General features: G+C 38.9%; 3 protein-coding genes across 3 annotated transcripts; all 3 read left to right on the top strand.

Annotated features, from left to right (window-relative positions):
• Positions 1-130: 130 nt before the first annotated feature.
• On the top strand, positions 131-3,473 carry LOC9306205 (tricyclene synthase, chloroplastic). The gene is given in 8 exon segments (XM_021016547.1): positions 131-356; positions 442-721; positions 1,112-1,484; positions 1,896-2,114; positions 2,205-2,341; positions 2,687-2,928; positions 3,075-3,164; positions 3,166-3,473. Coding segments are annotated over 8 exon segments (1,698 nt in total). The 5' UTR covers positions 131-209; the 3' UTR covers positions 3,376-3,473.
• Positions 3,474-5,015: 1,542 nt separating this feature from the next.
• On the top strand, positions 5,016-7,668 carry LOC110226040 (meiosis-specific protein ASY2-like). Its single transcript, XM_021016546.1, has 5 exons — positions 5,016-5,628; positions 5,706-6,440; positions 6,517-6,644; positions 6,740-7,416; positions 7,473-7,668. The coding sequence occupies exons 1-5, from the start codon at positions 5,016-5,018 to the stop codon at positions 7,666-7,668; spliced, it is 2,349 nt and encodes a 782-aa protein (XP_020872205.1).
• Positions 7,669-18,002: 10,334 nt separating this feature from the next.
• Positions 18,003-20,310, top strand: LOC9306204 (probable glycosyltransferase At5g03795). The gene is made up of 5 exons (XM_021020102.1): positions 18,003-18,130; positions 18,220-18,796; positions 18,873-19,003; positions 19,075-19,423; positions 19,510-20,310. Exons 2-5 carry the CDS (start codon positions 18,362-18,364, stop codon positions 20,215-20,217), a joined length of 1,623 nt encoding a protein of 540 aa, XP_020875761.1. The 5' UTR covers positions 18,003-18,130; positions 18,220-18,361; the 3' UTR covers positions 20,218-20,310.
• Positions 20,311-23,166: the final 2,856 nt, after the last annotated feature.

Genomic DNA, 23,166 nt, shown 5'->3' with positions numbered 1-23,166 from the left:
ACTATAATACATAAATATATATATCACCACCAAAAAAAATCAAAATAAAACAAAACCAATTATTATTGTATTATTAAATAACAAATAATAAAAATATTCAACCTGCGGTGTACCGCGGGTAACAATCTAGTAAAATATTATAGCGGAGTCTAAAGAAGAGTTCATCCAATTATTTAACTCTTTAGTGTTATCATTAGCAAAGCAAAGAAATGCCTAAACGACATGTTCAACCGCGTTTCACTCGCAAGGCTGAGTCAAAGACACCATCCCAGCCTCTTGTAGCCCGTCGCTCTGCAAACTATCAACCGTCTCTTTGGGAGCACGAGTATCTCCTCTCGCTCGGTAATACATATGTGGTACGTATAAAAATCTACATGACGTCGTGTTATTACTATTCAGGAAGTTAGATAGTGATAATTATATTATGTTTATATCATGCAGAAAGAGGCCGACAACATCGAGAGAGTTATGTTATTGAAGCAGGAAGTGAGTAAAATGCTCAATGAAACTGAGGGTTTACTCGAACAGCTAGAGCTCGTTGACACTTTACAGAGGCTTGGAGTTTCTTACCATTTTGAACGTGAAATCAAGAAGACTCTAACGAATGTGCATGTAAAACATGTGAGAGCACACCAAAAACGGATAGATCGCTGGGAAGACTTATACGCGACCGCCCTTGAGTTCCGACTCCTACGGCAACATGGTTTTAGTATCGCAGAAGGTTGAAAGCAAACAAAAAAACGATTATTCACATAGAATCCAAATTTTCAATTTTCAATTTTCAATTTTTAGTTCGAAGTTTCGAAAATGAATTATATAATGTTGGTTTTCAACCGGGCCTTGTGGCCTAGTGGTAAAGGGGTCACAACTGTGACTTCCGCCACCAGGGTTCGAGGCATGGCCACTGGCAGGTTTACATAGGGGAATTGCCAGCCTCGTGGGATTAGTCCTTGGGCCTAAAAAGCTTTTGGGAGACCCGCGGTTATTCAAAAAAAAAAAAAAAAAAATGTTGGTTTTCAGTTCTGACTCTATATTCTAGTTTTGAACTTTAAGAAAAGAAAAAAAAAATTATAATAAACTAATTACAGCTGTTAATATTGCAATCTTGCAGATGTTTTAGACAGAAATATTGGAGATGATTTGGATGATACAGACATCAAGGGTATTCTTTCACTGTACGAAGCTTCATATCTCTCGACCAGAATCGATACTAAATTGAAAGAGACCATATGCTATACAACAAAACGACTTAGAAAATTTGTGGAGGTTAATAAGTCTGAGAACAAATATTACACTCTTCGAAGGATGGTGATCCATGCCTTAGAGATGCCGTACCACCGGAGAGTGGGAAGATTAGAAGCAAGGTGGTACATAGACGTGTACGGAGAGAGACACGACTTGAACCCTATCTTGCTTGAATTCGCGAAACTTGATTTCAATTTCGTACAAGCTATCCATCAAGACGAGCTCAAATCTCTCTCTAGGTAAGTTAGGAATTAAGTAACTCAAGATTCGTGGACTTTGAGTTATCATACATGAAATCTGAAAATCATTAATATATAAAGAACATGTTCGTCATATGTTCTAAGAGTACTTTAGTAAACATATACATGTATAACCGATTCAGAATTTGAATTCCAACTAAAAATGAATGAGCAAAAAAAACCATCATCTCAAGATAGACGTGTTAAAAATCTCACAATAGAAATGAAAAGAGACGTGTTAAACTCTAATAATCTCTACTAATTGTTTTTAGTTGGAATTTCATGATTTTTCATAATTTATATGTTAAAACTGTGACTTGACTTTCAAGAATATTCGTTATATCTTAGAATTTTCAAAGATAATAATAAAGTGTAATTCTATATAGCTCATCTTTTCTATGTGTGAAGCAGTTGGTGGAGCAAGACGGGATTAACAAAACACCTCGATTTCGTTAGAGATCGAATAACGGAGAGTTATTTCTCGAGTGTTGGAGTAATCTATGAGCCGGAGTTTGCATATCACCGACAAATGCTTACAAAAGTTTTCATGCTTATAACAACTATCGACGATATATACGATATTTATGGGACATTGGAGGAGCTTCAACTATTCACAACCATAGTTGAAAAGTAACTAACAATACCATGGAAAATAATATCAAACTATTTCGTTCTATATATATTTGCTTTTAATCATCAGTGAATCGATATATCATGCAGATGGGATGTGAATCGTCTTGAAGAACTTCCCAAGTACATGAAGTTATGTTTTCTCTGCCTCGTCAACGAAATCAATCAGATTGGATATTTTGTTCTCAGAGATAAAGGGTTTAATGTGATTCCTTACCTCAAAAAAATCCGTACGTATTCTCAGCATTTTATCTATGTAATGTAATTAGCGTGTATTGGTGTTGGTCCGTTCACAATTTTGTGGTTTATATAAGAGTATAAAAATAAATAATAGACACTATAATTTGTGTGATATGTTGAAGTTAGCTATAAGTTCTCGTAGGATGCAGCAATGAATTATCTACCGAATAGTCTTTTGTTAAGTTTCAAAGTTTTCTAACAATTTTATAGAAAATAAATGAATTTCGTTTTCCTTTCTCATATTTTTGTCACCAAGTATTTTTTTTTATCAATATATGAATATTTATATGATTTTTTCTCTACATCTCTTTATAAATGATTTTTGTCTTTTTAGTGGGCAGATATGTGTACAACGTTTTTGAAAGAGGCAATGTGGTACAAAAGTGGTTACAAACCTAACTTCGAAGAATACATGCAAAATGGTTGGATCTCAAGTTCAGTCCCTACAATACTTCTACACTTGTTCTGTCTCTTCTCCGACCAAGCCTTAGACATTCTTGTCTCCTACAATCACTCTGTAGTTCGAAGCTCCGCCACCATCCTCCGTCTCGCTAACGATCTCGCCACTTCTTCGGTCAGTCATGGTTTCACAACGTACAATATATAATTTTTTGACAGATCATAAGCGATTAGATTGTAAACAAACTTTTTTGGGGACTCAGACAAATTATATGTTTGAAATTTGTGTTCAAAGCGTCCTAAATAGAGTTGTTTTAACAGGAGGAATTAGCGAGAGGCGACACTATGAAATCCGTACAATGTCACATGCAGGAAACGGGAGCTTCGGAGGCAGAGTCACGCGCGTATAGACATTCAAGGAACGATTGGTGTGGCTTGGGATGACTTAAACTTGGAGAAAAGGAGTTGTAACTTGCATCAAGGTTTCGTAGGAGCTGCGGTTAATCTTGGACGTGTGGCTCAGTGTGTTTATCAGTACGGTGATGGCCATGGCTGTCCTGACAAGGCTAAGACCGTCAATCATGTCCGGTCCTTGCTCGTCCACCCTGTTCCACTCAATTAATTAATGTCATTTCTAATAATAAGTCTTAAATCACACAAGTATTGGATTAGTTCAAAGAGTTGAGAGATGCATATGTATTATCTCCTCAGATTATAAAAGAGAAAATTTGTAAGGTAGACACTTTTTCCAATAATAATTTGTAAATTAGGTACTTTTTTAAAAAATTAGAAAAGTAGATATTTTTCTCTTTCCTCTCTAATACACCTTTCTCTCTAATAGAGATATTAGTAAATGACATATTTATCCTTTTTTGTTTTTATGTACTCACATAATGACATAATTGACTTAGTCAAAAACTTTTATTTTTCTCTTTCTTCTATTTCACTTAAATAATTTCACTTTGTTGATAAAAATTCTTCATAAAAAAAAATTACCACAATAACATATTAATCTTTAATTTTTTTTATGAATCTAAAAAGTCCAATTTTGCTATATTTTTTGGATACATAACAATTTTTATATTTAATCTCAACCCGACGGTGTACATGATAATGTAAAGATAGTGTACAAACGGTAGTGTACTATGATAATGTAAAAATTAATTTATGATACTCACATGATGTAAGAATTGATATACTGGATATGACATTGTACAAACTACAATCTATAATAGTGTACAACTATAAAATACGATGTATGGTGTACATGATATTAATGGTGTACATGATATTAATGGTGTACATGAAACAATGAGATAATAGATCTTTGAACTAATCCAATACTTTCACATATTTGTAGACAATACTTTTGTGGATGTCGGATTCACACACTCAAGTATTTTGTTAAGTAGGAAAGATTATTCTTGAGGGACAAAAATGAATATGTAAAAACTTATGAATTGATACGAAAATTGCTATAGTATTTCTCTCTTGAGAGGAAGCCCTCCTTTACATGGCCATTGGCCTCTATATTTATACCTAGATAAACGACATTAAAATGAGCAATTAAGTACAATTATTTCTTCTTAAATGTGTCCGTTTTGATTCTTTGGCTTTAATATTCAACGTTTGAATTTGAGTTGACTCTGATCTTCATGGGCCTCGCCTCTTTTGGCCCAAGTGTCCTTGAACCGACTTACCCGTGTCTTCCACACCGAACTCGTGTCACAGTGCAGTCACTTCGGATTCTCGAAATGGTGACAACCACTTCGACCGTCCCTCCAGCTCACGGGTCCAATGGGCTTCATCCTTTATGGGCCATTATCTTGATTACGTGGCAATCTTTGGTTGGTCTCGTACTTCTGGTGCGGGATCCGACACCAACAATTAGCCCCCCAAGTTCTTCGAAGTGCTATTCCAATTCGGAGGACTTTAAATGCTCAAGTGGCCAAAGATTGCGCTCGAGAATCTTTCTGATTTCCCGCCGAAAATCTCATCACTCCTTTAATTTCGGCACTAGCCATTTTTAACCGAGTGACATCTGTCATCATTATGACCGTATATTGATTAATTACTATTAAAACGGGAAAAACCTTCCCACTTCCCACACGACTTCCGAGGCGGTTTCATCATTAGCTTGAGGTAACTTCTTTTCACCATTACTCTCTTCTTTTACTTTTGTACTTTAATCAAAACCTCTCTCTTCGTTCCTTCACCAAAAACCTTTCTTCGCCGGATCTTGAATTTTTTCATTTTTATTCGATGACTTCTGATTCTGAAAGACCTGAATCTCCGTCTTACGACGAGAGGCGTTCTAGTAATGACGAATGCACTCGTCCTAACGACATCGCCGGTCCTCATTACAAATCCACCTGTACTCTTCAATCCCTTGAGCGATTGAAGGGGCTTTGTCAAATTCCCCATGGAATTATAGCGGAGGCGCAAATAGCCGATCCTACGGAATCCCCGGAGAACCACCGTGTTGGCTACTTTTGCGTTTATGAAATTTACTTTAAGGGCTGCGAATTGACCTTCCCCCTTCCCGAAGCCCTAGTTCGATTCTTGGCGGCTCTCGAGATCGCTTTACCTCAATTAACCCCCAATCTCCTCCGAACCATCCTCGGGATTATAACCGTTGCGGCGGAGGCCGACTACGTCATTGGAGTCCCCGAGCTGAATGAACTCCTAAGCGTAAGGAGTTCATCAAAGAAAACTGGGTACTTCTCAGCGTATCCAAATGCCAATAGAAACGTCATCTCGCACCTCCCGAACAAGGATAAGAACTGGCACCATCCTTGGTTTCTGATTAAGAAAACTCCCGCTTCGATTGGGAATCTTTCCGATGTACTCCCATCGAAGTGGTCTGCGAAACCTGGTAGAGACTAGGTCGTATATTCCTTTATTTGTTTATTATTATTTTTTACTGACCGAATTCGTTGTTTCATTTCGCAGCTTTCATCGCTTCAACTCTCCCGACCGAAGAATTTGTCAAGTTCTTCAAAACAATCCTTGAAGGGGAAACCCTTTGGAATTCTTTCACCCTCGACCGGATCGTCGAGACCAACCGGAAACTCAGGATGAGTCCTCCCAATCTACTTCATCGTCTTCCGCCTCCTCCCTCAACTCAGGGAATGTCAGCTCGGGCCCTCGCTGCCCAGCGTAAGAAGCTCTCCAAGCCGATAGCAGAGGCTTGTGATGAAAACAAGGCGTTCCTTGCGACCGCCATTGACAAAAAAGATTACAGCAGGACCCTGCTGGTCGATGACAACAGCTCCGAGGGAGCCAGATCCGTTGCTGCTTATAGGTTAACACCTCGCCGCGAGCGCCGCGACGAGCGTTCTCCTCGGAGAGAGCGGTCTCCTCGTCGTGATTCTCCTCGTCCTCCCCGAGACGATTTCAGCAACGAACCACTTAAAAATTTGGTTCGTAAGAAGAGGGACAAGTCGTCCCGTGATGACTCGTCTCCGCGAAGGGAGAAATCAAGGGCCCGGACTGACCGTTCACCTCGATCCTCCCCTCCTACTGAACCAATGGGTCCTCCCCGACCTGTTGACATGTCTTCTTCTTCCCAGCCCATCAGCGAAAAGACTGCTCGGAGTGCATCCCCTAAAAGTGGAGATTCTGAATCTCGAGATGCTTCCTCGAGACTGAAGCCTGCTCTTGTCCCTCAAGTCAAATCGCTTTCAGGTTTGGTGATTTGCACATGCTTAAACTTTTTGTCTTTATTAAAATTCCAATTTTTACAATTCTTCCTTCTTCGCAGCTATGGAGACAGAAGGAAGCGTCTTCCGATGCTTCAAGACCCGTTCGGGTTCGGTCTTGCCAGATTTCAACAAATGGCGCCCTGCAATTCGTGAACGCTATTTGCTTCACGCTTATCATTCATCTCGGGTTAGTTCCGTTTTCTTCCTTTCTTTTTTTTTTGTTTTTAATGTATTGCCATTCTGCGAACTGACTCGCCATCCCGGGTTCATGTATGATACCAGGCTCATAGCGAACTTAACGACATGATCGAACATTACGAAGGGTTGGTCATTGGACGGGAGAAGGAGATTGATATGTGGAAGAAGAAATTCTCAGCTCTTGAGGCTGAACTCAATTCTTCTGCTGGCTCCAAGCACGATCTGGAGGATAAGGTCGACAGGTTAACATCCGAGCTGGCGCAGGTAAAAGGGGAGCTGCAAGACTACTACGACCGGAATTACAAACTCCAGGACGAACTTTCTGGTGTTCAGGGTAGACTTCATGAATCCGAATCAACCGCCGACACTCTGAACAACCAACTTATCGAGCTTTACGCGAAATACAAGGCGCTAGCCAAGTTGCGTGATTCTGAGTTGGCAAGGTCGGCATCGAAGGCCAGAAAGGAGGTTAAGGGACGCGGGATGGAGTTGATCCAAGGGGCCATTCGCTTCATGCAAACTGAGAAGGCTAGGTCGGACTTAGAGTCAGACATCAAAGAGCATGAAAGCAACCTGATTCTGCTGGATCAAATCCATGAAGCAGATTTCTCTGAGGAGCAAGAGAGGACTGAGCTGTCAACTAATCTTTCTGAAAAACGGAGTCGCTTGGCAGCTCTTCCCACTTCGACCTTCAACCCGCTTGACTTCGAGGAATTCTTTACTGAATCACCTCCTATAAGTGAATCGGGTTTAGACTGGGCAGGTAACGCTTGTCTCCTGAGGCTTACCTTTTCTTACCTTGTACCTTTGATTGACTGGAATTATTTTTTCCAGGTTCCAGCGAGACGGAAGGCATTGTCCCGCCCGCAGCTCCTGTGGTACCGGAGGTCACTCCGGAGGTTGGTTGTACCGCGGAGGGTGGTCAGGGAGCTTCATCTGATCAAGCACCAGTCAAGGAGGTGAATGAAACTCTGGTTGCTGAGCCGGAGTCCGAGGTGGAGATCACTCCGTAGTGGCTGTGTCCACTTTAAATTGGGGATTGTCCCTTTAATTTTAAGACTTAATTCCAAACTTATTTTTGGCCTAAGGAGGCTTTATTGTTTTTGGCCTAAGGAGGCTTTATTATTTTTTCAAGATATTTGCCTGATGAGGCTTTTAAACCTTTCTAGGTTGTGACCCAAGGGGGTTTGGTTAAAATTATATGCGGGTTTGCAAAGTCCGCTTTTTAACCTTTTGTGGCCTTGTGGCAATGCTTTCGAGATTTTTAGGCTGATCAGACCTTTCTCTTTAGTATGCGAGAACTGAGCTCGGCTTAAAGCGAGTTCCCCACTTCGGGTTTAGTCAACTCGATAAACTTACTGGGCTTGGGCCTTAGAAACTTTTGTAGTAAATGCGACGGTTGCCCTTTCCCTTCTTATAAGTAAGGAAAACGGCTCGTCTTTAATGCAAAAAGTGCTTTTTTTTCTCGATTTCCAAAAATGGTTTAAACCACTCGGACACACTACCATTATTAGGTTTATGGTTCCAAGACAAACCCTAAATCTTTATAAATAAAGGCTTACATACTTCTAAGCTTTATTTAAGCATGGCTTTAGAATCTTACTTGAGAAATACTTTAAGAATGGAAAACGAAGGAGTAGCCCCCATCAATCCCGGCAGCCCACTTTTCTTGTCCGGCGACGGATTTGAACCGGCCGGCGTTCTCTTTCCTCACGCCGTCTTTCACTTCCCTTCAAAGGAGAAGAAAGAGGCTTGCGACTTCATCGACAAGGTAAATATTTAAAGTTTTTGACTCAAAAACTTTTTGCTTCATTTTATTCACTCATCTTTATGCTAGGTCGCCGACAAGCACCGTCGCTTATGTGAAGAGAGGCAGCGGCTGGGCCTCAAAAGGCAAACACTCGAGGCTCGCATTGCTCGGGTGGAGAGGAAGATACGGGCTTTGGAGAGTGATCCCTTTCAATGGGAGTGGCGGAACTTCGATTCCGTTGCTGAGATCCCGAAGATGCTTCGGATGTATCTCCGTGCTAGAGGAGTCCCGGGTCCCGTGAACGCCCCAGTCTTCGCCGTTCCATCCGATAGTGAAGAGGAAGAGGACTTGGAGGAGGAGGCCAGCAACTGCCGGAAACGCATTCGGGATCGTTCCGAAGTGGATGCCAAAAACAAGGCGTCCACTTTGAAGACTAAACCGGCGATGAAGGAGCCTGTTCCTGAGCCTCTCCCATAAATGTTCTTTACTTTCTTCACTTCTTCTCTTTTTTTTTTTTTTTTAAAACTCGTAATGGGCTTCGGCCCCTTTTAATTTTATGGAAATATTTGCTACTTTCCTTTCTTTCCAAATATTCTTGGAGATGCGTCTTTTAATGCAGGATCCATTCGAGGGCATAAATCTCTCCGCGAATCATTCCATTCTTTGGATAGAATCCGCAGCTTGTTAGGGATATGACTTTTTCTATAAATTGTTGTCTCAATTTCCCTTTACTCCTCACCATTCTTTTCATTTTAGTAGGTATGGAGTTCAATCTTCGCTGTTCAGAATCTATGCCCGACTTCACCAGAATCGGAATGATAAACGAAGATGTTCCAAATGAGCCAAGCAGGCAGCCTCCTCCACTTCGCGGCTTCTCGAGATCTCAGATCCGAGCCCCATGTGCTTTGATCAGGGATCTCTCAATCAGAGACCAGGGAACAGCGACGGCGTTCATAGAGGCACTTGAGCTTCAACACCGGAAGCTTATGTCGGAAAAGAGGAGACTTCGGAAGAGGATCAACCGGATGCAACGTAGGCTTACTACGGTGTCAAGAGATCTTCACATCCTTGAATCTCACCCCGGAGAGTGGATTGAACTTGGAATTTCAGACTTTGCTCGAATTCCGGACTGCATGATGCCAATCCTCGATCTTGCTGGTCAAGGAGTTGAAGTGTTCTGCTCGTCAACAAGGTTTTCATAATCCAAAGTGTACGATGAGGGACATTCCGTCTTCTAAAATAACGCTTTATTTCCAATTCCTTGTATGTTCGCTTAGCCGAACCTTTCTCCTTTAATAAAGAAACAAATTTTTATTAATAGCTGAACTCGTTTTCGAGCTGCCTACGTACCCATCTCGGGATCAAGCCACACCGTAGTTCATGTACATAAACAATGCCTGTAGCTTTTAAACATAAAACTTCTTTAAGTTGATCACATTCCAAGGTCGCTTGACTGGATTGTCTTCTAGGTCTTTTAACCTATAAACGCCGTTTCGAACCACCTCGGTAATAATGTAAGGTCCCTCCCAATTAATACCGAGTTTTCCAGCACCTTCTTCTTTTTTGTTGTCAAAGGCGCGTCTTAATACGTAATCTCCCACGAAGAATGGCCTACTTTTAACCTTTGAATTGTAATACCGTTCTGCTGCCTGTTGGTAATTCTGGATCCGAATTAGAGCTTGATCACGCCTTTCATTTATGGTGTCTAGAGAATCTTTAAGCATTGCTGAATTTTCTTCCTCATTTAACGGTGCTTCTGTTCGACGAAGTCTGGGCACATTGAGTTCAGCTGGTACTACCGCTTCCATGCCATAAACCAAAGAGAATGGAGTCTCTCCTGTAGGTCGCCTAGGGGTTGTACGATAAGCCCACAGGACGGGTTGGAGTTCTTCATACCATCCTCCCTTTAGATGACTTAAGCGTTTCTTGAGATTGCTTAATATCGTCTTGTTCGCGGCTTCGGCTTGACCGTTTCCTTGCGGATATCGTGGAGTAGAATAACTAACTTTGATTCCCCAGTCCGCACAAAAGGCATCAAACTCGTGTGAAATGAATTGCGGTCCATTATCAGTGACTATTTCGTATGGAACTCCATGTCGACATATAATGTTTTTCCAAATAAAGGTCTGCACCGCCGAATCCTTGATACCGACATACGCCTCAGCTTCAATCCATTTTGAAAAGTAATCCGTAAGGACTAAAAGGTACTATACACCTCGAGTTGATTTGTGCAATGGCCCAATGATGTCCATTGACCACCTCATAAACGGGTATGGGGCGGAAATGGAGGAGAATAATTCCGACGGTTGATGGATCAATGGTGCATGGAGTTGGCAACGCTTGCATCTTTGGGCGAACTTAACACAATCTGTGATCATAGTGGGCCAAAAATACCCCATTCTTTTAACTTTAAAAGCCATAGCTCTTCCTGATGAATGACTCCCACATAATCCTTCATGCACTTCGCTCATTACGATTTCGACTTCGGGCCCAAAAATGCATAATAGGTAAGGGTCACTGACACCTCGTCTATATAACGCATCCTTCGACAGACAAAATTTCGCGCTAACGACTTTCATTTTCCTGGCCTGCCATTTATTCTTTGGGAGCTCACCTGTCATGATGTAGTGCTTTATTGGCTCTCTCCAGTCAGCCCCCCAGTCTTTAGCCGGAATTTGGTCAATTTTGTGAAATATTCGTGGCTCTGTTCGGGATGCTCGTTTGGTTCAAGAATATCCTCCTCGATTAATGGCTCGGTTTCTGACATTGTTTCTGGAACTACTTCTTCAGCTAAGACGACGGGTTCCTTGTTAGATGTATTTGGTCCCTTTGATTTCCTGCGTTTGCTGGGTGGCGGTTCGATCTCTGGTTCGCCACGGTCGCGTGCCGCTGCTCGAGACCTTGTAACGACGAGGGTTTCCTTGCTGTCTTGAATGCTTCGCTCCGAGATGCATTCTACTGGAATAACTCTCTTTAACTCAGGATCTGATGTTGACGCCAATGCGGCAAGTGCATCTGCAGTTGTATTCTCTCCCCGAGGTATACGGATTAATTCAAATTTCGAGAAATTTTTAGATAGATCCTTCACCACTTCGAGGTATGCTTCCATTCTTGAATCTTTGGCCTCATAGTCTCCATTAAATTGGTTAACTACTAATTGCGAATCGCAATAAGCCAATATTTCCTTAGCTCCAACTCCTTGTGCTAGTCGAAGTCCGGCAATAAGGGCTTCGTATTCTGCCTCGTTGTTGGAGGCATTGAATAACAATCGGAATGATTGTTCTAGAATTTCTGATGTTGGAGATTCCAACTTGATTCCCACTCCGGATCCTTGTTTTGTTGAAGACCCGTCTACGTGTAATTTCCAAGTTTGGTTCTCCGGTTGCTCTATCGTTCCAGGTATTGGTAGTTCGGTCAGGAAGTCTGCTAAGACCTGAGCCTTCATACTGATCCGGCTTTTGAATTCTATGTCGTACTCGCTTAATTCCACCGCCCATTTCGCCAAACGTCCGGACTGACTTGGACTATGAAGTATTGTTCGGAGTGGTTGGTTAGTTAATACTTCAACCGGATGGGATTGAAAATATGGACGCAGCTTCCGAGCCGAAGTTACCACCGCGAGTGCGAGTTTTTCCATCATTGTGTATCTGGTTTCCGGATCCGTCATCGACTTGCTCACGTAGTAAATTGGTTTTTGCTCCCCACGGTCTTCCCGAACCAAGACTCCACTAACCGCGTGGTTTGAAACTGATACGTACAAGTAAAGTTTTTCATCCATTTCCGGTTTGGACAGTATAGGCGGAGTGGTTAAGTATGTCTTAAGCTGCCCAAAAGCTTCTTCACACTTCTCATCCCAAAGGAATCCTTTGTTCCCTTTTAAAATTTGGTAGAAAGGCAACGACTTATCTGTTGATCTCGAGATAAAACGATTCAAAGCCGCAATCCGCCCAGTCAACCGTTGTACTTCTTTGAAGTTTCTTGGAGATGGCATGTTTAGAAAGGCGTTAATTTGATTTGGATTGGCTTCAATCCCTCTTTCTGTCACGATATAACCAAGAAATTCTCCGGATGGGACTCCAAATGTGCACTTCGCCGGGTTCAGCTTCATTTGATATTTATTGAGAATATCAAAACATTCCTCCAAATGTTTAACATGATCTTCTTTCTTCAATGATTTAACCAACATATCATCTATGTAGACTTCCATAGTCTTCCCGAGGTGATTGTGAAACATTTTGTTCACCAATCGTTGGTAAGTTGCTCCTGCATTTTTCAAACCAAAAGGCATTACCTTGTAACAGTAGATACCTCTATCTGTGATAAATGACGTCTTTTCTTGATCATCGGGGTTCATCATTATCTGATTATAACCCGAGAAGGCGTCCATGAACGTTAACAGCTCATTTCCAGCGGTGGACTCTACAAGTCGATCTATATGCGGGAGCGGGAAACTATCTTTAGGACATGCTTTATTCAGGTCTATAAAATCGATGCAAACCCTATCTTTCCCGTTCTTTTTCTTGACAACGACAGTGTTTGCTATCCACTCCGGATATTGCACTTCTCTTATGGACCCTATCTTCAAAAGTTTATCCACTTCGTCGTTTACTATTTTTGCCCGCTCCCCTCCAAGCTTTCTTCTTTTTTGTTTTACCGGTTTGAAGCTTGGATCCACGTTTAGTTCATGACAAATTATACTCGGATTTATGCCAGGCATGTCCGCTGCTGACCATGCAAATGATGCTTTGTTTTTCCTTAAGAGTTCGATCAAAGCTTCTTTTATTTGGCCAGTCAACGTTGCTCCAATTCGAATTTTCCGATCTGGTTTGTCTTCTTCCAATACCACTTCTACTACCACATCCTCTTTTTCCTGCCCACTAGGAAATTTTTGCCTTAGTCCTTCTTTTGCGGGCTTTGTTAATTGCTATTGGATCTTCAAACGGTGGCTAGCTAAGTAACACGTCCGAGAAGCTTCTTGATCTCCCTGAATTGTTTCCACCCCATTTGATGTTGGAAATTTGATACATTGATGGTATGTAGAGGGAACTGCTTTCATTCGATAAATCCAGGGAGTTCCAAGGATGATGTTGTAAGCTGCGGGCTTATCGAAGACAACGAAGTCCACGATCTTCGATACTTTCTTGGCAAGGACCGGTAGCTTGATTGTTCCGAGAGACATGGCTGACTCGCTTGTGAACGCAACTAACGGAGATGGGGGTCCTACTATGTCTCCTCGGCTGATTCCCATTTTTTCTAGAGTACTTAAAAAGATCAAGTCGACCGAACTGCCTGTATCTATAAGGATCCTTGATACTTCGAAGTTTGCGACATCAAGAGTAATGACTAGAGCATCGTCATGCGGCCTTTCGAGATGCCGCGTTTCTTCTTCGTTAAATGATATTGAAGCACCTTGAAAATCAATTTCTTCGCTCAAGCTTGCTTTGAGTAAGACATTTCGTCTATGTTTTTTAATGGAGCTTATTGAATCTCCGCAAAATCTGGAACCTCCTAGAATCACATTGATCTTACCCTTCGAACTCCTTGGTTCTTCCTCCTTGGATAACCTCGGTCTTTTGGAATCTTGATCTTTAGAGTTTTCCTTTGCTTCGTGGTATTCCTTCACAAAATCTTTTATATCGAATTTAGAAAGATCGCCACTAGCCCAAAGCTCTGCGAGGTGCTTTTTAAGAACGCTGCAATCCTTGGTTAAATGTCCGGTTACTTTATGAATGTCGCAATATAGACTTTCATCACGGACCCAAGTGTTTGATCTTCCTTTCCCTTGGAATTGCTTCCCGACGGTATTGTTGAAGGGTTGCGACCCAAACCTCTTTGGTCCTTTGCTCTCCCTAGGCTCGAACTTTCTGGCAGGGACGGTGATTGCTGGCTTTTCTTGCTTATTTCTTTTGGCAAAACTTTCTTTTTCGTCCTCTACCTCCATCCAATTGTTCGCGCGAAAGAGTGCATCCTGAATTGTGTCTGGTTTATGAAGTATTATGTCTTCTTTAAACCTTGAATCATGTCGCAATCCTTTTCGTAGGGCAGATAAAGCTGATTGCTGTGAGATTCTTGGGAGCTTTGACAGCACTCCTTTGAATTTGGTGATGAAAACTCGAAGTGACTCATTAGATCCTTGCGTTAAGTTCCAAAGATCGGCATCCGAAACGCTTTTATCCATAAGGATAGAGTATTGCTTTAAGAACACGGCTGATAGTTCGTCGAAATTGCTGATCGAACCCGGCTCTAATTGGGTGAACCACATTAGAGCTTGGCCACACAGATTCTCCGAAAAAAGCTTGCAGTAACCTGCATCCTCATCAGCTTCATCCAATTCGACTCTTCCAGCAGCGATCAGAAAAGCTGCGAGATAGCTTTTTGGATCCTCCAATCCGCTGTAAGGGTCCAACTTGAGCTTCCGGGAATCTTTGATCCTCAAACTTGCAATTCGCGGGATAAAAAGGGTTCGCCTAGCTTCTTCAATGACTCGATTGATGTCTGGCTCCGACCTTGTAGCCTGATGAAATTTTGATTTCATTTCTTTTAATTCCTGGCTAACCTTCCTCATGGTCTCGAACTGGTCGAGGTTCTCCTGCTCGTACTGAGCTGCAAGTTGTTCTTCATCCCCGAGCTGCGTCTCTTCTTCCGACGTCTGAGCTACATTATTAGTAGCACCGGGAGTTGTTTATCCGCTGGTTTCATTTCGTGCAGCGGAACTTGGCGAGTTGAATATCCCTCTTCGGATTCCCACCGGGTTTCCTGCACTTAAAGAGCGAACACGAGTTTGTATATTATTGACGTTTTGACTAAGAGATATCTGGGATGTTTGCAACGTATCGACGGCCTTTTCCACATCCGAGAACTTTTGTGATATGTCCGACATGGTTTGCTGCATAGCTTTGAGGGTTTCGGCCAATGATGTCTCAGCAGCGTCTCCTCCGGACATTGTTGCTTATCTCGGAAGTGTGATAAAGAAAAAATCTGACCACTCAAGAACTTAATTTCCCCACAGACGGCGCCAAAATGTGGATGTCGGATTCACACACTCAAGTATTTTGTTAAGTAGGAAAGATTATTCCTTAGGGACAAAAATGAATATGTAAAAACTTATGAATTGATACGAAAATTGCTATAGTATTTCTCTCTTGAGAGGAAGCCCTCCTTTACATGGCCATTGGCCTCTATATTTATACCTAGATAAACGACATTAAAATGAGCAATTAAGTACAATTATTTCTTCTTAAATGTGTCCGTTTTGATTCTTTGGCTTTAATATTCAACGTTTGAATTTGAGTTGACTCTGATCTTCATGGGCCTCGCCTCTTTTGGCCCAAGTGTCCTTGAACCGACTTACCCGTGTCTTCCACACCGAACTCGTGTCACAGTGCAGTCACTTCGGATTCTCGAAATGGTGACAACCACTTCGACCGTCCCTCCAGCTCACGGGTCCAATGGGCTTCATCCTTTATGGGCCATTATCTTGATTACGTGGCAATCTTTGGTTGGTCTCGTACTTCTGGTGCGGGATCCGACACCAACAACTTTCACAAACTACAATCACATAAACGATGAGATTGTCTACAACATCGTACACTTTCACATATTTTGTACACCACGTCTAGAATGAGAGAATCATTTTTGTCAAGTGTTAATGTAAAGAATGATAGTGTACGAGATTAGTGTACAAACAGGTGTACAAACATTAGTGTACAAACAGGTGTACAAACATTAGTGTAAATTACGTATGAATGTACAAACATTACTTCAATTGAATAGTGTACAAACGGGTGTACGAACATTAGTGTACATTATGTATGAATGTACAAACATTACTCCAATTGAATAGTGTACAAACGGGTGTACAAACATTAGTGTAAATTACGGGTGTACAAACATTAGTGTACAAACGGGTGTACAAACAATAGCGTACAAACGGGTGTACAAACAGTAGTATACAAAATGTTATTTATAATGTTGGTGATAGAAAAATATACAAATTAAAGAAAATAAAAAAAATAAATTTATCCATTATTCCTAAAAAATAGTATTTGATCTATTATTCCTAAAAATTTGGACCCACATCAAAAGTTATTTCTCACAACACAAAGGGTAGAATTGTATTTGACACTTGTTTTGTCATTTACTCTATTACACATATCTTCTATCTCACAAAAGCAAAAAAAAGTGTCTATTCCTCCTATTTCTAAAAAAACTACCTATTTCCCAAATAACTTTTAGAAAAGTGTCTACTTTACTAAAAACCCCATTATAAAATGCATGTGAACATTTGTTAGCTTTTCTCACGACCAAGAGCTTGTAAAATTAAGTTAGATGAATATTTTGTAAAATAATTTATAAGTAAATAAATATTCACTTGATCAAGGGATGCCTTCGGTGGACAACCATGTTTGCACAGTATATACCCATGTTCAAAAAATCGTTAGGCGCTAGTCGGGCGGTGAGGGTGGGCCTAGCGCTTAACAAGAAAATCTGAGATTAAACGGGGATTAATCGGGGACTAGTTTTAAGGCTATTTAATATTTTAAAAACATATTAATCCATTATAAATAAGAAATTTATATAATATTGTTTTAAAAATTGTATTAAACACATGAAAACAAGAATTTAAGGTTAAAGTTATGATTTTTATACAAATTATGAATATAAGTGAGACGTTTTGTATTTTAGATCCAAAAAAAAAAAATTAGGCTAGGCGCCGTCTAGGCGGTCTAGGCGGACAAAAATCGGATTACCGATTTTTTTTACCGATTTGGACAAAATCGTCGCGGTCTCCACCTGATTAGCGCCTAGGCGGTCGACTTTTAGAACATGGTTATATACTAGTGGTTATATAAGAAAAGAAAATTCCAATAGTTTTAACATTTAAGCTATGTGAGATAAATAAAGATAATTTGAAAAAGATGATTTGAAAAGACGAAAACTTATTTTGGAGGAGTAGACACAATTTGATCTGAAAATGGAGATGCAGTGTACTACATATTGTCCACAACAAAACTAATAACAGCTCAGCGTGTAAGGCCGACAAACAACGTCAAGAGCCCTTCAATCCCATGTGATAGCTAGATGCGGGTCGTGTCTTAGAAGGCACCACCAACCAAAGCCATTTTGTCGTCTCCGATCCGTAGCTTTCTAGGAAATGTCAATTCGGCATATGACAGAAGAATCTTCGTTTCACAATCTCAACAATACGTTACCTAATCTCGTATCAAATTATTATCTTTGTTATCACTATCGCACTAAACCAACAATTCTTTTTTTTTTTTTTTTTTCTTTTCCCGCTTTTCAATTCTGTTTCTTAACCAAGTGATGGATATATAATTCACAAAAAAAGAAAAGTCTTTTTTTTTTTTTTGGGTCAATTACAAAAAGAAAACTTAGTCATGGAAATATACAAATAAACAAATGGTTGCCATTGAATTACGCGAGAAGGGTTTTAGACTTTAGACTGATGTAGTAGTGCACACGTCAGCTTACACTAAAAACACGATTAGATCCGATTCTAATTATTCCTAAAATTAGAATATAGTAAAGGTTAATTATAGGCAACTTAAGCTAATAATACGGAGGGAAAATACATAGCATTAATTACCGTTACCATCTACTTAACCATAACCTCCATCCACATTTCTCCTCTCTGGATCGAGAAATCTCCGATCCATTCTTCTCCGTCAGCCAAAATCCCAACTTCACGAATCGCAAAGATCAAGGTACGTGTCCGTTTGTAGAATTAGGGTTTATTTTTTTCTTGCAGTTACTAGAATCTCAAATGGATTTTTCGTTTTTTTTGGATGATCAGGTATTGATCTATTGCGAAATTAGGGTTTGTGAATTTGAGTCGGAGATTAATAGCATAATTTGTGATGGAGTGCTCATCACGCATAGAAGAATTTTGATTTCGATCTCGATGAAATTAGGAATTGAGGGGTTTTATTTATAAGATGGTGAATATCAAAAGCCCTTTGCGGCTATTCATAGAGGATTCGATTAAGGAATTAATTAGGGGTTTCAGGAGACAAAGGATCAAATGGAGAAATGCGTTTCTTCTTGGTTCTATAATGACCACCATTGTTGTTCTGCTTCATACACCGACGTTTTCAGTCTTCTCTGATGAAGAAGAAACCGAGTCTTCTTCGCCTATTTATTTGAATGGTTCTCTGCATTTGAATATCCAAATTGTTAGTAGTGATGCAAAAGTTGAAAATCTCCATGCTCTTAGAACAAGAACACCTATAGTACAATTGAATGCTTCTGAGGCAAGTGGAACCGTTATTTTGAGGAAAAGGCGAAAAAGGAAGAAAAGAAAGAAGACGAAAGACGAACTGATTCTCCCTGATCCTCCACCAGCACAACCACGTGTTCTATCTTCCTCAGAGGTCAGGTTATATCAGACTTAAGAGGTTTTAAGTTTCTTTGTGTTTTCTCTAAACTCACTCAAATGGAATTGAGCAGAGACGTGCTCTTTCCTTGCCACCGAAGAAAGCTCTTACTTATGCAAAACTCGAGATTCAGCGTGCCCCGGAGATCATCAATGACACGGATCTGTTTGCTCCATTGTTTCGAAATCTCTCTGTTTTCAAAAGGTAAACAACTTCACAAGGACCAGAGTGCGTTTAAACCTAAGTAATTAACACATGTTTTTACGTTATTTCAGGAGCTATGAGCTTATGGAACTAATCCTGAAGGTTTACATATATCCTGACGGAGAGAAACCCATCTTCCACCAACCGCATTTGAACGGTATATATGCTTCAGAAGGTTGGTTTATGAAGCTAATGGAGTCAAACACACAGTTTGTCACAAAGAACCCTGAGAGGGCTCACTTGTTCTACATGCCATATAGTGTGAAGCAGCTTCAGACAAGTATCTTTGTCCCTGGATCACATAACATTAAACCTTTGTCGATTTTTCTTAGAGACTACGTCAACATGCTCTCCACCAAATACCCTTTCTGGAACCGCACTCACGGATCAGATCATTTCCTTGTCGCTTGCCATGATTGGGTATCGAAAATGTTTCTATGTTAATAAACAATTACTTCACTCTTTTTTATGTCATGATCTCTATTTCCAAAATCCTCCTTGTGCAGGGTCCTTACACAGTGAACGAGCACCCAGAGCTAAGAAGAAACACTATTAAAGCTCTCTGCAATGCAGACTTAGCAGACGGAATCTTCATCCCGGGGAAAGACGTTTCTCTCCCGGAAACATCCATAAGAAACGCCGGGAAACCACTCCGCAACATCGGAAACGGAAACAGAGTTTCTCAACGTCCCATCCTCGCTTTCTTCGCTGGAAACCTCCACGGTCGTGTCCGACCAAAGCTTCTAAAACACTGGAGAAACAAAGACGATGACATGAAAATATACGGTCCGCTTCCACACAACGTAGCTAGGAAAATGACTTACGTACAACACATGAAATCAAGCAAATACTGTCTTTGTCCAATGGGTTACGAAGTGAACAGTCCACGAATCGTTGAGGCTATATACTACGAGTGTGTCCCCGTAGTGATCGCTGATAACTTCATGTTACCGTTCAGCGATGTGCTGGATTGGTCAGCGTTCTCAGTGGTTGTGCCGGAGAAGGAGATTCCACGGCTGAAGGAGATACTGTTGGAGATTCCTATGAGGAGATATCTGAAGATGCAGAGTAACGTGAAGATGGTTCAGAGACATTTCTTGTGGAGCCCTAAACCTAGAAAGTACGATGTGTTTCATATGATACTTCACTCCATTTGGTTTAACCTTCTAAATCAGAACCAAACTTCTTTTGATGATCATAATCCCGATTCCTGACATCATCCTTAATTATGTCTGTAAATTATATGTAACCACTGAAAATATATATTAAAGAAAATATTTCCATTAACAAACGGGCTTATCGATTAACAGGCTCCTTTTTCATTAGACCCATATTGATATCAATGGGCTTTAATAGAATGGCCAAGATGATCATGAGCTGCTGAATGTACACAGAATACTCTTTCGTGTTTGTGTCATAAGCTCCGCTGATTCCATTGTGGGTTTACATGAATAGTAATTAAAAGAAGGTAACGGTAAGAGGTTACTTAAATTTTGTCGCTTTTATAGTTAGTAGTCATATACACATATTAGCGGTATATATATATATACCTTTTACCATAATGATAAAAAGTTAGCAGTCATCACATCATATATTTCTATTCTTTTTAACTTTCAAACTAATTCTTTAACAATGGTCTTTATAAGATACAAAGATATAAGGGATGTTATTCTTATAGAGAGATTTAAAGATTCGTAAAACCAAAAAAAAAAAAAAAAACTACAAACCTAAATATAAAAATTTATTGGTTATCCTATATAAGAGTATTCATGGAATTACATAATAATTTACATGAATAGTCTAATATTCTAAGAACAAAGACTAATGAAAGTACATCATGATTCATGCAAAACTATTTCGGCGACTGGACTGAAGTATTGTATATATTATAATGGCCCCATCAAATTTAAACAATAGGACAAATTCTAACGACCATAACATAGACTGACATACATACATTTACATATATATCTAACGTAACCTTTTGACATTTGACATCTACTTATTGGCTGAATTGTGTAGGTATCATGCAACTGAACCACGCAATACATTGTCGTTTTCTACTCATAACTTTATAATGTTTATTTATCCCCATATTTTGAAATCCTTCTACCCGACCCTATAAATATCTATAATAATATTTTTAAGTATATTTGTTAGCGAATAGATTAAATTGTTATCCGACAAATTTGGTATTCGTTCCGATAAGAAATTTTCTTCATAAATCTTACATCGGATAGTTCATATCTTTTTTGGATCGGGTCAAAACATATCCGAAATTATGAACTTGATATTCCATATTTAAAAATATAGATATTTCGAAAGATTTGATTTACAATTCTCCTATCATCTTTGTTTGAACATTTTTTAACTCCTTTGAATCATCATATAATACATAAAGTTAAAAAAATCTCAAACTTTTTCTCCATATATTAGGATTCGAAATTTTTAAAACGGATATATATTACCCAACTGATAAAAAAAAAAGTGTGTGTTCAACGTCCTGTATCGGCTAAAATGTTTAGATATTGATTCAGAATCATATTATAAATAAGATCTAAATGAATCAAAACCCGAATGAACAAGTAGCTCAACTTAATAAGCATCCAAATTTAAAAATATATACCCTTTCATTCGGTTTTTTAGTTTAACTACTTAATTTTATCGGAAATATTAAATTTTAAACTTTTAAAAATTGTTAAATAATATAATTCATATATTTAAAAACAATAAAAAAATTATAATATTATGAACATCTGAACATGTATAAAAAGTTACAATATATAACACGAGATGAGTTATATTGCTAGACGGAGTTATATAACGGGATGAGTTTCTAAGAAGTTTTAAATATTATAATTTAAATATTTAAAATCAATAAAAAGCTTATAATATTAAGAACATTTGAACATATATAAAAAGTTAAAATAATGAGACGGTTATATTGTAAAACATGGTTATATTGCGCAGGACATGGTTAATTGATGGGACGAGTTTGAATCAAAAAGAATTAAAACATCATTAACCCGTTGCTTCAATACGGGTTAAATCTTTATTTTATTACTTTTTTAACATTACTAATATTATACATATTGAATGATCTTGACCAAAGTAAAATTGTATAAAACAAAAATTGTCTTATGGTATATTATTACTTAGTAACAATTGTAAACTATAAAATGATACAATTTACAAAAAATTTATATATATTATATAATCACTATATTCTAAAAATCATTAATTTTGAAAATAAATCGTTCCGCGGTATACCACGGGTTAAAACCTAATTCATATTAGTAAAAGTAATAGACAGCGTCTAGATTTATAGATATATACAACATATAATATATAGTCCATACACAAATTATTCGAATGGGATGCTAGAATCCATAAAAGATGGAAACCAGATATAAAAGATGGAAACCATCCATAAAATAAGTATGTTGCCTATTAGAAATTATAAATCGTGTCAAGACGATACACATAGATATTCAAATCTTTTGTCCACAGATCTTTTGTTTATAGTCTCAAGTATAGTAAAGATAATTATAATTTGCTGTAAAAAAAACAATTGATATGATTACAATATATATAAAAGAAAAAAATCTTTACGAAAAATAAACTCCCTCAGTCCCTAACATTTTACAAATTTTTACTGAGAATATGAAAATTGTTTATTGACTACCAATTTTTTGTGATTGGCCGAATTTTGATTAAAATATTGATGAAAGAAAAAAACAAAAATAGATCATCGTGTATTTATGGTTGTGACTGGTTAAAATTTAGAAGAAAAGAGAAAAAAAAAAGCATAATATAGAAAAATTATTTAGCTTTTTAATATTATTTTTGGGATGAATTTGGAAGAAATTTTTTTTTTCCTTTGTTAATTTTTAGAAGAAATAAAAAAAAATAGTTCTTTTTTTTATTTTTCTTATGTAAGATGCTAACTGTCGTACCTTTGGAAATTTAGATAACCAGTTTTGGGAGACACGATATTACAAATAGTTTCACTTTTGTCCGTACAATGTTAGGCCGTATAGATCCATTGCCACTTGTCTACCGTATATATATGACACGTGACAGTGTAGATTCTCACTTGTCTAATCTTTAAGTTTTTTTTTCTTTTTTATCGGACCCCACCCTTTCTCCTCTCTTGTAAAAAG

This window comes from Arabidopsis lyrata, assembly GCF_000004255.2.
Source record: "Arabidopsis lyrata subsp. lyrata unplaced genomic scaffold ARALYscaffold_7, whole genome shotgun sequence".
Taxonomy (NCBI): Eukaryota; Viridiplantae; Streptophyta; class Magnoliopsida; order Brassicales; family Brassicaceae; genus Arabidopsis; species Arabidopsis lyrata.
This window is presented reverse-complemented; position numbering and strand designations above follow the sequence as displayed.

Coding starts and splice junctions, on each gene's coding strand:
- LOC110226040 (XM_021016546.1), top strand. CDS start 5,016: ATGACTTCTGATTCTGAAAGACCTGAATCTCCGTCTTACGACGAGAGG. Junction 6,441..6,516: donor TCAAGTCAAATCGCTTTCAG/GTTTGGTGATTT, acceptor CCTTCTTCGCAG/CTATGGAGACAGAAGGAAGC. Junction 7,417..7,472: donor GAATCGGGTTTAGACTGGGC/AGGTAACGCTTG, acceptor CTTTGATTGACT/GGAATTATTTTTTCCAGGTT.
- LOC9306204 (XM_021020102.1), top strand. CDS start 18,362: ATGGTGAATATCAAAAGCCCTTTGCGGCTATTCATAGAGGATTCGATT. Junction 18,797..18,872: donor GTGTTCTATCTTCCTCAGAG/GTCAGGTTATAT, acceptor GGAATTGAGCAG/AGACGTGCTCTTTCCTTGCC. Junction 19,424..19,509: donor TTGTCGCTTGCCATGATTGG/GTATCGAAAATG, acceptor CTCCTTGTGCAG/GGTCCTTACACAGTGAACGA.